Source organism: Terrapene carolina, unplaced genomic scaffold, assembly GCF_002925995.2.
Source record: "Terrapene carolina triunguis isolate 2854851 unplaced genomic scaffold, T_m_triunguis-2.0 Scaffold85, whole genome shotgun sequence".
Lineage (NCBI taxonomy): Eukaryota > Metazoa > Chordata > Testudines > Emydidae > Terrapene > Terrapene triunguis.
This window is the reverse complement of record NW_020664436.1, coordinates 48,199,446-48,214,742: the sequence shown is the minus strand read 5'-3', so window position 1 is coordinate 48,214,742 and position 15,297 is coordinate 48,199,446. Positions and strand designations below refer to the sequence as shown.

Sequence of the window (15,297 nt, the reverse complement as noted above, 5' to 3'; positions counted from 1 at the left end):
TATGGGCAGCTATCCCACAGAGCACCTCTTCCCATTCTGGCGCAGTGTGTTGTGGGAAGGGGGCATAGGTGCGGGGCATTCTGGGTCCTGTCCCAACGCCCCGTGATGCATCGCTTCGCATCCCAGAAATCCCTTTGTTTCCGTCCACCTCTGGCGCCACCATCTTTCAACGGTTTCTGTGCAGCGCGATCTGTCTGCGGGAAATGGAGCGCGAACTGCTGAGGCGTATGCTGACTTATCTCACCAGCACGTCACGTTTGGCTGTCGAACTATTCCTTAAGATCCAAAGTGACAGTGAGAGTGAGGAATCCGACGATGCTATCGAGCCACGTAACGCAAACGACACGAAATTGCTTGTGGCATTCACGGACATGCTCAGCACCGTGGAACGCCGCTTTTGGGCTCGGGAAACAAGCACCGAGTGGTGGGATCACATCGTCATGGAAGTCTGGGATGATGAGCAGTGGCTGCAGAACTTTCGGATGAGAAAAGCCACTTTCATGGGACTGTGTGAGAAGCTTGCCCCCACCCTGCGGCGCAAGGACACGAGATTGACAGCTGCCCTGCCACTGGAGAAGCGGGTGGCTATTGCAATCTGGAAGCTGGCAACTCCAGACAGCTACCGGTCGGTCACAAACCAGTTTGGAGTGGGAAAGTTGACCGTTGGAATCGTGTTGATGCAAATTTGCAAGGCCATTAATCGCATCCTACTCAGAAGAACTGTGACTCTGGGTAACGTGCAGGAAATAGTGGATGGCTTTGCACAAATGGGGTTCCCTAACTGTGGAGGGGCGATAGATGGGACGCACATTCCTATTCTGGCACCACACCACCTAGGCTCCGAGTACGTTAATCGGAAGGGGTATTTCTCTATGGTTCTCCAGGTGCTTGTGGATCACCGTGGACGTTTCATGGACATTAACACAGGCTAGCCCGGAAAGGTGCATGGCGCACGCATCTTTCGGAACACTTGCTGTTCAGGAAGATGCAGGCCGGGACTTTTTTCCCAGAATGGAAGATCATGGTAGGGGAAGTCGAAATGCCCATTGTGATCCTTGGAGATCCCGCTTACCCATTAATGCCGTGGCTCATGAAACCCTACACAGGAAGCCTTGACAGCAGCAAGGAACGGTTCAACTACAGGCTGAGCCAGTGCCGAATGACTGTGGAGTGTGCCTTTGGCCGTTTAAAGGGCCGCTGGCAATATCTGTATGGAAAGCTGGACTTGGCCGAAAACAGTATCCCCGCCGTTATATTCACGTGCTGTGCCCTCCATAATATTTGTGAAGGGGAGGGTGAAAGCTTCACGCAGGCATGGACCTCCGAGGTTCAACACCTGGAGGCTGAATTTGCACTGCCAGAGAGCAAGGCTATTACAGGGGCCCAGCGTGGGGCTGCAAGGATTAGGGATGCCTTGAGGGAGCAATTTGAGACTGAAAACCAGCGGTGATATCTGGTGCCCTGCTCGGGAGTGAAGTGCAGTAGTTCCAATCTTTAGGAATCAGTGTTTGCTAAGCAGACAAGCAGACTTGCAGTGCCTGTTTATTTCCTGGGCTAAGGAGTCTTTTACTTTACGCAATAATAAAGAATGTTTTCAAAGCCAAAAAATCCATTTACTGAAAAGAAAAAAAAATTTATTGAAAAGAAACAAGGGGGTGGAGTGGGGAACGGTACAATCACAGATTCGCGTATGTCCTGTCTGGTGTGCTGTGCAGTGAGTGCTGCACCTCAGGATAGCTATACTGCATGGTGATGGGGGTTGAGTGCAGAGGGTAAGGGTCGTGGTTTTCAGGGCTGGGTGGTGAAGATACTGGTGTTGGAGGCAGCGGGTGGCGTGAAGAACACGAAAGTTGGGGAAAGTGGGTTAGAGGTGACAGTGGGGCACAATGGAAAGAGTTTTGGGACAAGGGCTGTAGGGGGAGGTGGCGTTTGCGGTACTGCTCCTCTTTCTGCATGGCTATGAGCTCCTGGATAGCATCTGCTTGGCGCTCCAGGATGCTTATGATCCAATCCGTGCTTTGCCGCCGGTGCACTGCGTTTTCCTGGCGGATCCTGCTTTCTCTCTCCCTCCAGTTCTGTGCTTTCTCAGTCTCTTTAATAGATTGCCGCATCACTTCTTGCAGCATGTCTTCTTTGCTTTTTCGCGGTCTCTTCCTGAGTCTTTGCAGTCTCTGAGCAGGCGATAAGAGGGACGGCTGAGGTCTCAAGATTGATGCTGCTGTATAGGCAAAATGCAACATTTAACCGAGGCAGCATTGTTTATACCAGACAGAGTAATGATTCCCCCACACTTAAGGATTAGAAAACACACAGGGTCTACACAATCGCATAATTTTCCCGTCCGAAACAGAGCACACATATCCCACGGGAGCCTCAAAATGGTGAGTAAGGGGGACTGATTGTTTCAGGGCTGCACTGTCCTCTGGGTTTCTGTGCCTTGGGGAGAGCCAACAGCTTCAGGGGGCAGCTACACTGAACACTGTCCCAACATTTTCCACAGGAGTTCGTCCTGGACGATATCTCGCTGCTGAGGGTGACCTGGGAAGCAAGGGAGGGTCTTCTACTGCAATGCGGCTTCCGCCCTGGCCCATATGCAGCTTGCCTGTGTGCAGCAATGGTCCCCCCACCCCTTGTGGCACAGTGGCGCGGACACGTTAGCCTGGCTGGGACAAGGACCACGGTGGCTCACCCGATAAACCTGCGCAAGCGCATTGCACACGTTCTGGATGAGACATTCGAGATTACCAAGGCCGATTACCGCGATGAGATAAACCACATCAATGCACTATTCCGCATCTAGACATGCATGCCTAACCCTCCTCTCCCAAAGAGCCCGCACCGAAAAAATTCCTTCCCAGAAAAAAAACCCGCTTACCTGGAACCTGCTCTTCTGTTTGTCCTCCACCAAGTACCGGCCGCTGCGACTGGCTACCTTCCTCCTGGCTTGAGAAGAGCTCCTGGCTGCATGCCTCCAGGGATTCCGGGGTGTCTCCATCCGGCCCACCACCCTCACTCCCGTTTTCCTCCTCCTCCCCCTCCCACCCCGGCTCTGAAGTGTCCATGGTGGTGCTTGGAGTGGAGGTGGGGTTAACACCAAGTATCGCATCCAGCTCTTTGTAGAATCAGCAGGTCGCGGGGGGAGCACCCGAGCGGCCGTTTGCGTCGCGGGCTTTGCGGTAGGCACTCCGCAGCTCCTTCACTTTAATCCTGCACTGCAGGGCGTCCTGGTCATGGCCCCTTTCCATCATGTCCTTTGATACCTTCCCAAAGGTATCGTAATTCCTATGGCTGGAGCGCACTGGGACTGTACCGCTTCCTCCCCCCAAACACTGCTGAGGTCCAACAACTCGCCATTGCTCCATGCTGGGGCTCGCTTGGCGCGTGAAGGCATGGTCACCTGGAAAGATTCGCTGATAGCACTCCACGCCACGCCGGGCTGAGTAAACAGGAAGGGGATTTTTTTAAATTCCCGGGGAATGTAAAGGGTGGGTCACATGGTCGGTTACCTGAGGCCAAGGCAGTAGAGTTTGAACTGCTGACCAGAGTGGCTAGAACTGGCATTGTGGGATACTGTCCAATACTTCTGGAGGCCATTCACAGCACAATGGGCGGCCACACTGGCGCCGCAGCGCAATACACGCTATTCCTCTTGGGGAGGTGGAGTACCTGCAGCGGTGTACCCAGGGAGATACAGCGCTGTAAGTGCCCTGCCAGTGTGGACGGGGAGTGAGTTACAGCGCGTGGGACAGCTTTACAGCACTGCAACTCGCAAGTGTAGCCAAGACCTTTAACTGGTATATTCTCGGTATATACTACCCATTAATTCCTTGTATCATAGTTTCAAAGGGCATTAAGGAGATAGAAACATTTTACTTTTTGCAATTTTTATTAAAGACCAAAGTCCTGCATTTTCACATAATTCCTCACTGAGTGAAAATTGTACTAAAAATAATTAGTACAGCAATATGAGTAATAAAGTATACAGGCTCTGGGAAATAAAATAAGTTGTTAGAGGTTACAAAGAGATATAGATCTTGGAAGTATAACTCTGTAGCTGAAACTGAAATCACCCAACAAGGACTGCTGTAGAAGGTATTTAAGCACCATAGTAACAAAAATCGGTAAGTTATGTTTAAAATTTACATGAATGAACAGCTCCTTATCTTTCTCCTAGAATTACTATTTGCTCTGGGTCTGTTCTTACATTTTTAGGAACCTAATGTCAAGGAATTCTTGCAATTTGTTTTGGTTTCATGGAATAGAAATGTGTTCATTAAAGGTTAAGACATACAATGCTTCAAATACTACCTCTCAACAACTTCCTTCTCAGTAAAATGATAAGATTTTGTGCTTACTATTAACAAGCAGATTAAGACAAATTCTTCTGTAAGTGTATTTTGGTAAAGTATTTTTAGGGTGTGTCTACACAGCAAGTTATTGCACAGCAAGCCAAGGTGTGAATCTACAGTGTTCCAGTTTGCCGCTCAGTAATGTCCAATATGGACACTACTACAGTGCTGTGAAAACTTCAGAGTGCGGCTTAGCAGTATGTTAGGCCCCACTCTAGAACTTTCACTGTACTGTAGCAGTGACCACAGAGGACATTACTGAGGGGTAAGCTGATTCCTTATAGATCATACCCTGGCTTGCAATACAGGAACTTGCTAGGTATACAAGCCCTTAGTGAATAAGGCTTCTGAACATACATTAGAGGTGGGAGAAGTGTACCTCAACCTACCAAGGCCCAAATGAAGACCAGAATGTTTGGCAGACTCAATGAAGGACAAATTATTCTTGTAGGAAATTTAAAAATGCTGTGGATTCATTCCTTTAATGTAAATAACATTTTATAACCTTAATTTTGTAATTCTCTATTCTGGATGTCAGATGTATTTTTCAGTAATAAGTGAGAAAAATCCAGTCCATGTAAGACGGAATCGGTGCCTTTGGGATGAAAATGAGGGACCCTTGAGATGGACAAGAAAAAGCATGAAGAATAATTTATTACACTGACAGTCTTTAAAAGTAGCATTGCCTTTAAAAAAAGAAAAGTCTTTTCACATATCCAGTTTTATTTTGTAGATAAACAGACATGGGAGAGGACAATGAATAGGCATTGAGGGAAAAGATGGGGGGGGGGAAGTGCTAGAGGGAAGAGAAAAATCAGATCAAGAAATTGATGCTGCTTGTTATAGCAGCCTGTAATAAGTTTAGTTTTTCCAAACAGTTTGAAGAAAAATACTGTGTGCAAACAAATGTGTGTGTACGAACTGTATTTGCATTTATCTTTCCTCCCCTATTTATTCCCCAAACTACTCACTTTGCAGTAGCATGCAGCAGCATCACAGATTGCAACCACACTGTCCTAGGCACTGTACAAATACAGAATCTCTGGCCCAAAGAGCTCACAATCAATCTAGGATTATAACTAGGATGATCAGATAGCAACTGTGAAAAAATGGGACGGGGTAGCGGGGTAATAGGCACCTATGTGAGAAAAAGTCCCAAAAAACCAGGACTGTCCCTATAAAAACGGGATATCTGGTCACCCTAATTATAACAAGATGCAACAGGTAGCTAGAACAAACAAATGGGAGACAGAAGGGATTGATGAGGGAATATTAAAACAATTACCGGTATGTTTTGCATCCCACCGACTTCCATTAGGAATTAGACAGAATTCCCTTTTACTGAATATAAATCCTGCCCACATTACTTTTTAGACGAGTTAAACGTTGATGACCACCACATAATCTGATGTTCTTAAAATAAAAGATTGTAGTGAAGAGGAGAAATTAAACTAGCCCTTTAGATAGTACAGATTTTTTTCTGAATTAAAAATTTGGTTTAAAGTTCACATAATGAGCATTCAAAATAAATCACAAGAAGTCTTAAAAAAACAACAACAAAAAAAACAGTCATCCTATTTCTCCTGCCTAGATATAAAACTGGTATTACTGCAATTAAGCTCTTAATTTGATGTATTTGATGTACAATTTTGTTGATTCCATTGCAAAGATTTGCGACATTGAGATCCATACATGCATTTAGGATTTGAAAGTAAAAGTTTTTTTACATTTAATTCAAAGGTCTGAATGTCTGATTTATGATTTTTTTTTTTAAATCTATTTTTATAAACGAAACTGCATGGACAATTACATGCATACAATTTTTAAAGAATCATGTTCCTTGATTGTACCAGAGGACCCAGTTGGAAAGTGCAGCATATGGTCTTTCAGTGTTACCTGGCTACTTGATAATTAGTTACAATGGTGAAGTGATCTTAGAGACTATTCACTTTTCTGGGTTGCCTTGCATTTCTCCTTTTCGCTTATACCTGATTTCACTAAATTTAGTCTGACACTTAATCTACTAATTGACAACATATTGTGCAAGTGTGATTTCTACATAGGCAGTTTATTTTTTAAACAAGTTATTCATTATAGAAATCTTAATCCACCTACATGCAAATAAAAAGATCCACTTTTTTCATTTCACAGTGTGAAATTCATTACTTCTATGTTAAGGAATGCTAGATTGCATATGTTCAAAAGAAAACAGTAATGTTTCCATGACATTTTCAAAAAATATAACTGGAACAGGTGTTAAAAGTGGTAAAATTCCCCCACAGTATTTTTAACAACTGCAAGTATCCTGTCAATGTATAGCAATCAGAAAGGGAAACATACTAATCTATTTTCACTGTCCAAACAGAATTGCAAGTAGTAAATAGCATATACAGTGGAAAATTTGATTTAAAAATGTTCTTTTCAATAATCAATTGGTAATGTGGTTAAGAAACTAATTTAAAACCAACAGTGAAGCAGGGAAGGTCAAGGGCTTCTAAACTGATCCATTTAGTGTGATTACATTCAGAAGGTACTGTCACAGAAATCTAGTTAATGTAATTTATTAGCGACCTTCTTTCACCCAAGAGTTACACTGTAGCAGCATTCTGCCTTTATACAGGATGCCTAGGTTTATTTCTAAATTTAAGATAATATCCATTCTACCTTAGCGCTTTTCCATCAATAGATCTCAGACAGCTTTGCAAAGGAGGTCAGCATCATTATTCCCATTTTACAGATGGGGAAGCTAAGGCACAAAGAGGTAACACGACTTACTAAAGGTCTTCCAGTAGGTGAGTGGCAGAGCCTGCACCACACTGCATCCCTTATGCTTGTACTCTAGAAACGAGACACAGTTTGTGCAGCTATATTAACATAAATGAAGGCTAGCCTCACTTTACCAAGAAAATCCAAGATGGCCAATAGCTGAAAACTAGAAGAACAAAGGGATCTACTGCTCCTTGTGACTGCCATCAAAAAGATTAAAAAATATATTCCTGCAGATTTGTGAGAGTTACAAGTTCCAGTTAAAGATGAATCAACAAAATTAAAATATTGTGCTGTTTTATTGGTGTAAAAATCACACAATTGCTAGTTCTGATTCTGCTGAGATACATCCATGCGGTTTAACATCTATGATCCCACAGCCAGAAGAAGCCATTAAATAGAATATCTGCTGTTAGTCAGCAATTAATGCAAATTTACATATGAGATCAAAAGGTGTGTATCATACAATATACAACAAAACCTAATACAGTACATCAACCCCAATAACAGGATACACTCAGGGAACTTTTTGTTAATAGTGAAACCTGTCTATATGCCAGAAGAATAAGGCCTGGAGACAAGGTAACAGAAGGTAACCCAGAAGTCCTAAGAAACAAACTGTTTATTTTTTGGCTGGGAATTAGAAGTTCAGAGAGGTATTGACACATTACTTGACAGTACAATCTGTTACAGTAAAGACTGGTGGATATGATCTGTTAATAAAAGGTAATGTGTGAAGCATGCATTTACAGGTAGTGCTCAGGAAATGTGCAATCAATACATTGGGAATTAACACCCAATTCTTTTCACAGAAGAGATGACCGAGGAAGGTCTGTTACGTATAGTATCAGTTGTACCATAGGTCATTTATATGCATGCGGCTGAATCAAGATCATGAGTGGAAAAATGTGAACACCTGGCAATCTGGTCACATACTGCACAAAGTATGAAACAAAGATGAAATAACCAAATTTAGATGATATGGCAAGGTAGCCTGCAAGAAACTCTGTGGCAGCCTGAGGGAGCTACTTTATTGCAAAAAACGCAGGCTTTCTGGAATTGTGAATTACTTGCTAAATTGTGAAAGGTGGTTTGGGAGATCAATTTTGGTTCACATATCAGATTAGTTTTCCTGTTTTACACAATAAAACAAATGCTGCAGTGTAAGAGGCATTTATGGTATATGTGTACTTTAATGTTAAAAGTTAACTGATAAGCTGTCCTTTTCTTTCACATGAAATATAGAAACCATTAGGTAATTAATTCCAGTTTGAAGTTTTGGCCATTGAAACTGTGCAAACTCAACTCCAGCAGAAAGATCATGCACTCCCAAGGAAATGGCAGGGGAGGCAGTGCCAAGATACACAACATTCAAGGAAAAAAGTTATCTTGATTGTTTTGATTGAAGTTAAAATATTTAAATGCAAAGATGGACAAACTGGACAGAACAGAATCACAAAATTTAATGTTGAATAGAGCACATTGAGCTGAATGAATGGGTCTTTCAATAGGCTTTGAACCCAATCCCCCTTTCCAAATTTAGTAAATTCACAATTAACGGCAATTGGCTTATAGGTGAGAGAAGGGTCGAAGCTGTTCCAGTTGGACTTCCAGGGAGATTCTCTCTTCAAGAACATCCTGGAAAGGAAAGATTTTCAATTTACAGTCCAAAGTGAAAGAACATTGTGAAAAAATTCTTACTGTGATCAAAATAAGGTAAATGTTAGCATCAGCTTTGGGCATTCACTTCAAGTTGTTCTCTAAAGAATACAAGAACCCCCTCCCTTCAGCTGAAACAGAGCCTCGGCTAGTGAATTATGCACACTATGAATGAGACCTTTGTTAAAAAATAAAGCCATTTAGCAGGCTGCATTCCTTTTTGTGCCACCCAAATACTAGGCAAGGATATGTAGACATGAATTTATACCTATGATATTTTCAAATAAAATCAGGAGAAGAGAGTGAGGCAGAATTTCACTTGGTTAAAGTTTCATGAACTTGAAGTTTGTCTTCAGTGAATTTCACCCATCCCAACTGTCTTTAAAGAACTATAATACAGATTTGAATTCAGACTTGTCAGTTTTCTAAATGACCTGCACTCCTATCTAGCCAGCATAGCATAAATTCAATGTGTTTAGCATCTGGATTGGTTTAGTATGAAATTCATAACTAAGACGCGGTGCTGAAAACATAAATTAGGTAAAAGTACATTGGCATCCAAAGACAAATTCAAAAGGTAAAGCACAAGACAACAGTGAGCAATTTAACTAGTTAGGTTAGACTGGTGACGGTTTTCTTGTGTTTATTTACTGAATTGCAATTTTTGCATTTCAGATATTTTGTGCCTTTTTTCCCCCCCCCAATAACATGCTCATGAAATGAATCAGTGTTTTGTGCTTTACATTTAATTAACATGTTTCAGGATTTGATTCTCCCCTTCCCCGCCCACCCCAAAGGCTGAGGAAAAAACCACAAATGCACTTCTAAGTGCGTTTGCTAGTTTTCCTAATACCGTCATCTCAGAATAGCGATATTAAGTGTACAAGTTAATAATTGTTCTAGTCTTATTTTTGCTATACTTAACAGCGCGTTAATCAGTAATATCAAGATAATTAGAAACAAGAAGGCATCTCGTAGAAACACTTCAACACGAACTAATTTTCTTGTCCTTTCTATTTTCAGAGTTCCACAGGAGTACACTGCAAATAGCGATCTCCTGTAATCACAGACTCATAGAAATGTAGGGCTGAAAGGGACCTTGAGAGGTCATCTACTCCAGCCTCCCGCATTGAGGCAGGGCGAAGTATACCTGGCCAATCCCGGTCAGGTGTTTGTCCAACTTGTTCTTAAAAACATTCAATGACAGGGATTCCATAACCTCCCTTGGAAGCCTACTCCAGTGCATAACTATCCTTATAAAGTTTTTGCTAATACTGAACCCAAATCTCCCTTGCTGCAGATTAAGATGATTACTTCTTATCCTTCCTTCAGTGGGACATGAAGAACAATTAATCAATCACCTTTCTCTTTATAACAGCCCTTAACATATCTGAAGACTTATCAGGTCTCCCCAATCATCTTTTCTCAAGACTAAACATGCTTACGTTTTATTTATTTATTTATTAATGTTTCCTCATACGTCAGGTTTTCTACACTTATTTTTGTTGCTCTCCTCTGGACTGTCTCTAATTTGGCATCTTTCATTAAACGTGGTGCCAAAAGTGGACACTTTACTGCAGCTGAGGCCTCATCAGTGTCAAGTACAGTGAGACAATTACCTCCCATGTCTTATATAAAACACTCCTATTAATACACCCCAGAATATTAGCTTTTTTCGCAACTGTACCACATTGCTGGTGCATATTTAATTTGTGATCCACAGATCCTTTTCAGCAGTACTAATGCCTACCTAGTTATTCACTTATGTATAAAAACAGCTTAACATTTTAAATAGCTCTCTCTTATGCCCTCTCCCATATACCATTTGTGTGTTAATACACACAGATCTCTACCTTGGTACTTAAATGGCCCCATCACTATGCTATCTCAGCCTACACATGTGCACACACTTACTCCTCAGAAACTGACATACAAAGAGAATGATGGTATTACCTTTAACTGTTGCTGTAATTCACTGTTCAATCTGGCCAAAACAGTGTTCGTTTCCTTATTGCGTCTAATTGATGCCTGAATTGCCTTCTTGTCTTTCCCCACGGACCTGAGGAAATATTAAGTGTTTTTTTGTAAGTCTTTTCACTGCCAAGCACACCAAGGAATAACTTTGATAAGTCTACTCAATTCCTTAGTCCCTATTTAAAGTGCTCAGCAAGAGCTGTACAGAGGACACTTTTTTACATAATTTAGTGACTCTTCCCATTTATTTTCCTTTCTATAGACTAGAACACATAGTACACTAGCCTTGTTTGCACAGAAGCTTTGCATACCAGTTTCCTACAGAACAAAGACAATGAATTACATTCTTAAATTGCTATAATAAATTTACACCTTCCAGATTACTGAAACAATACCAGATTGACTTTAATTTAATTTGATTTTGTTTAGCATAGACTTGAGGGTAAAGGAGAATATGAAAACTGCACATTTAAGTTCAAGACCATCCATACTCACTAACTTTATTCAAAATTAACAATACAACACTAACATTTACAGAGCACTTTTGATAGTCAATGTATTTTGCAAAATGTTAGTAAGTTTTTCATCCAAACAATTTGAGTGCCTTATTAGGTATATCTCAACCTTTAATATTTATATTGACTCCCTTAATAGTTTTATATATCTGATTTACAGCCACTAATAGTTATTCAACACATTGTAAAATTGCTTGTAGCTCTTCCGTAAGCTAACAGTTTTATTTGCTGTTTCAATGTGAACTTCCCAATATTAGATGTATTCATACTCATCCTGGGTTACCTAGGGATAGATGGCTGTGAAGCAAGAACAGCAGCTATGACACCTGTTTTCTGTGTATGCTCCTCAACTTCAGGTCTCAGCTCATCTTCTGATTTTAACCTTCTGCGAATAGGCTTTGGTGGTGGAGCAAGAGGTGTGGTGCCTTTTCCCTGGGAGGCAAAAGGCAGCCCGTAAGCACACATCACAATTAATTATATTTGTACTCAAATCAACTGGCTGTGCAAAACTTTCTGTGAAATTAATTTATTTATTGTATGAGTTCTGAGAATATTGACTCATAACAGGTCTACTTGAGTTCTCTCAGGTAGCATCAGAAAAACTGCATGAGAAAATAACTCATCTCAAGGGAGTAGTAATTGACCTTGGGATGGATGGAGATTTTATTTATTTATATATAAAATAAATAAATAAAATGATAACTGCTCCAGCCATCTGTTCCCTATGGACTAAAATTCTAAAAATAACCCCTGTATGAATCAATTTTGGTAACAATCTGATCATTACATGTAAGCAATCTACCTTCATTAAAGTGAGCTTCTACTGTCATAATTTTAGATGGAACCAGCCCAGCAAGCATGTAATATTTTAGCCAAAATTGTAAATATTTCAAGACATTCTGAGCCTTTGAAAACTGAGTTCAAATGGAAGCTTCTGCAAACTCAGATGTAGCAGTCACTAACTGGCAACTGTTCTAATACACATTCTTCTATGCGTTAAAACCTACACTTTCCCCTTAAATTTCATTTTACATACCGTATTAACAGGGACACTAGCAGCTGCCTTGTCTTCAACTCTGCCATCTGTTTTGGCAACTCTAAGGGAGCCTGCAGAATCAGAGGGTTTTTCAACCTACAGAGAATGAGACAGTTTAGAAACTCTATACGGTTCCGCAAATATTTAATTCTGTTACAATTAGGATGATAGCCAGGTGGGTCATACTGGTATGTTCTCCGGTTATATGAACACAGTTTACATTCTCAAGTCTCTTATGTGAGCACAAGTCCTCTTTAAAGGCTCAGGGATGGAGAGAAAGGGCTGTAGCTGATTACCAGCACCATCTAGTAAATCTCTAAACCACACTACTCTCACTATTTCTGATCTGCAATAAGATCACATCACCAGAGACATGTAGGAAAGTTACGTTTCATGAGAGGCAGCAACAAGAGAGGATTGTTGGACTGTAAATTATAACCTTTTGCTACTGGAGCTAACCTCAGTATAAAGAGACGACCAAATTATAAAGACTTATTTGAAACTCTTCTGATCTAAATCAGATGTTACATATTTATATTATAGTAACTCAAAGGCCTGCAACAGAGATCAGGGCCCCATTATTCTAGGCATTATACAAAAAACACACACAATATAAGATTGTACCTGCCCAAAAGAGTTTACAAACGAAACAGGCTTGACAGACAAACAGTGGACAGGGAAACAGGCAGGAAGCGATTTATGCAAGGTCTACTGGGTGTAACTAACAGGGTACACCAGTGTATAACACTAAGTGGTCTACATTATATCCATTTACACTGACCAGCAAGACTTCTGAATGTGTTTCAATTTCCTCCTCCTCCTCTTCATTTACACCTGATGCAGCAAATGCCTCAAACTGGCTGAAGTCTGCAAAATTTGGCTGTTCTGGTATTTGCTGAGGTGAGGTACTGGTATGAGTTATTAGGCTTTCAGCATCCACTGGACGATGCACATGAGGACCTGCACCCTATAGCAAAACAAAGATGACAGTAATTACTAATACTGTGTTCTTGAAATAACTGACATAACATAGAAGCAAAATCTTGTCCAAACAAGAGTTTATGCAAGAATGCTAACCAAGGACAATTATTTAATTAATGTATTACTGCAGAAATTAGTGCCTTTGTTTAGACTTGTAATAACGCTTGGAAGTTTCTGTCCTGTCACTGGAACAAACATGCTTCTTATCATACAAGTACAAAATGACTATATTTGTAAGAAGGGGCAGAACACTTTGGTCGCCCATTATCAATGGTACAAAAATTATCAGTGGTAAAGTTAAACTTCTTTCCTTTCTCCTAAACTGTTTTTTTGTCCATTTTTCCAAGTGTACATCTCTTTGAACGGATAAAACCTACCCTTCCTCCAAAGTGCTCTTCTGGAGCTCAACTGAAACAGCAGGAAGGTGAAAGACAAAAAAAAGGCAGATGGAATATTGGAGGCTAAAGACTACACAACAATTCAGAATTGAACAGTGTGAGAGAGGAGAAACCTGCAGCAATACCAAGGTGTACTGGAGCAAAATGTTGGTTCATTGCTTGGGAGAGTTGTGATTGATACCAATGGAAGAGTGCCTTCAAGCATAAAAGTAGCACACCAATCATTTAAAGCACTCCCGGATGTATCTTGTGGCTTTTTAGCCTACAGCTTGTTAATTTTAACCTTTTGTTTTTAAAACAGTTTGGGAATTATACAATGCTCTCCCCCGAGAAGTAGAAATATGAAGGATAATTATTAGGGGAAGTATAACCTTTATATTGTCTCCTATTTTGAATATACATGTTTATTAACAACTTATCTTAGTATTAATAAGACTTTTTGACCCCCTTTCTGTGTCATCTCTAAGAAGTTAAGCATTCTTTTAGGATTAGTTTGCAACAACCACTTTCCACTCAATTCCTATAAGAAAAACAAAAACTAAGGATAATGAATGATTCCCAGTTTATATTTACTGATATAAGTGGCTAGAGGCTCACAAACTGCTATTTCTAGAAGAGTAGCTTGTCACTTTGGGGAAGGCAAATTGAAATGTCTCTTTCTTCCATCCTCTATCCCAGTCTCAAGGTTAATGTACTTTAATATTTAAAGTAAGGTGGGTGGCTGGTAGTAAAGTAGATAAAACCTTTCTACTGTGACATGCTAATTAATAACATGACGAAGTGCACATCAAAACAGTTTTAAAAACACAATTTAAAAATAAGCTTATGCATGAAGGCAGGTTTTTTTTTGTTAAAAATTCCAATATGAACTAGCATGAATTTGACCTAGAACCCATTTTAAATATTTAGGTTATATTTGATGCTGATGTTAGCTATAACTATGAGGCAATCCCTGGAGCTAACTACTAAATAGGACTTTGTGCTGTGTCACCAGGAAACTTCCTGGGGGAGTTGCTAAACTCCATGTACTAAGTCGGACCCTGTGAACACTAGGAGAATAGGTGATATTTTAAATGTGCTAGCCAACACATTTTTAGACACTACTTGGCACTTGCGGTAAACCCTTGTCTACACTCTTAAAAAAATGTTTTAGCCAGTCAGGGTCAACCCACACTTTTGGCTTCAGGTGGTTATTTAGGCTTGGAAGTGGAGACAGGACTGGCCCACAGGTGATATACTGCCTCATGTTCAGATTTCATTACTATTTGGGACAAAATATGAAGCTACACAATCTTATGAATGAGGTAAACAAATACAAAACACAGTCAAACCTGAATTCAAAGTGAAAGAGCAATTCATACTGTGCTCAATTTGCTTTCAGCTGAGTTGTACCTGATTAGTAAAGGACTAACATAATTTAGAGGTTTTTTAAGATTTAAAGTTTTTGGGTTGTTTTTTTTCAATTAAAAGGAAAGTACATATTCCTTTAATCTAATTTTAATTGTTCATTGTCACAAGTTAACTGAGGAGCCTTGAAATATTAAAGGGACATCTTCACCTGAAATTTAGTCAATTAAAAGAAAGGAGTTAAAAGTAGCTTCAGCTATTGCACCTTCCCT

General features: G+C 40.5%; 1 protein-coding gene across 5 annotated transcripts in view; it reads right to left on the bottom strand.

The window, feature by feature from the left end:
• Positions 1–7,395: 7,395 nt before the first annotated feature.
• Positions 7,396–15,297, bottom strand: part of REPS1 (RALBP1 associated Eps domain containing 1) — a 107,700-nt gene continuing 99,798 nt past the window's right edge. For all 5 annotated transcript variants that reach the window (XM_024194919.3, XM_024194920.3, XM_024194921.3 and 2 more), the window contains 5 exons: positions 13,081–13,266; positions 12,300–12,395; positions 11,547–11,695; positions 10,728–10,833; positions 7,396–8,753 (listed from right to left, as the gene is read on the bottom strand). In XM_024194919.3, the coding sequence (XP_024050687.1) occupies positions 8,685–8,753; positions 10,728–10,833; positions 11,547–11,695; positions 12,300–12,395; positions 13,081–13,266 (606 nt within the window). In that variant the 3' untranslated portion in view covers positions 7,396–8,684. The remainder of the gene's footprint in view (positions 8,754–10,727; positions 10,834–11,546; positions 11,696–12,299; positions 12,396–13,080; positions 13,267–15,297) is intronic.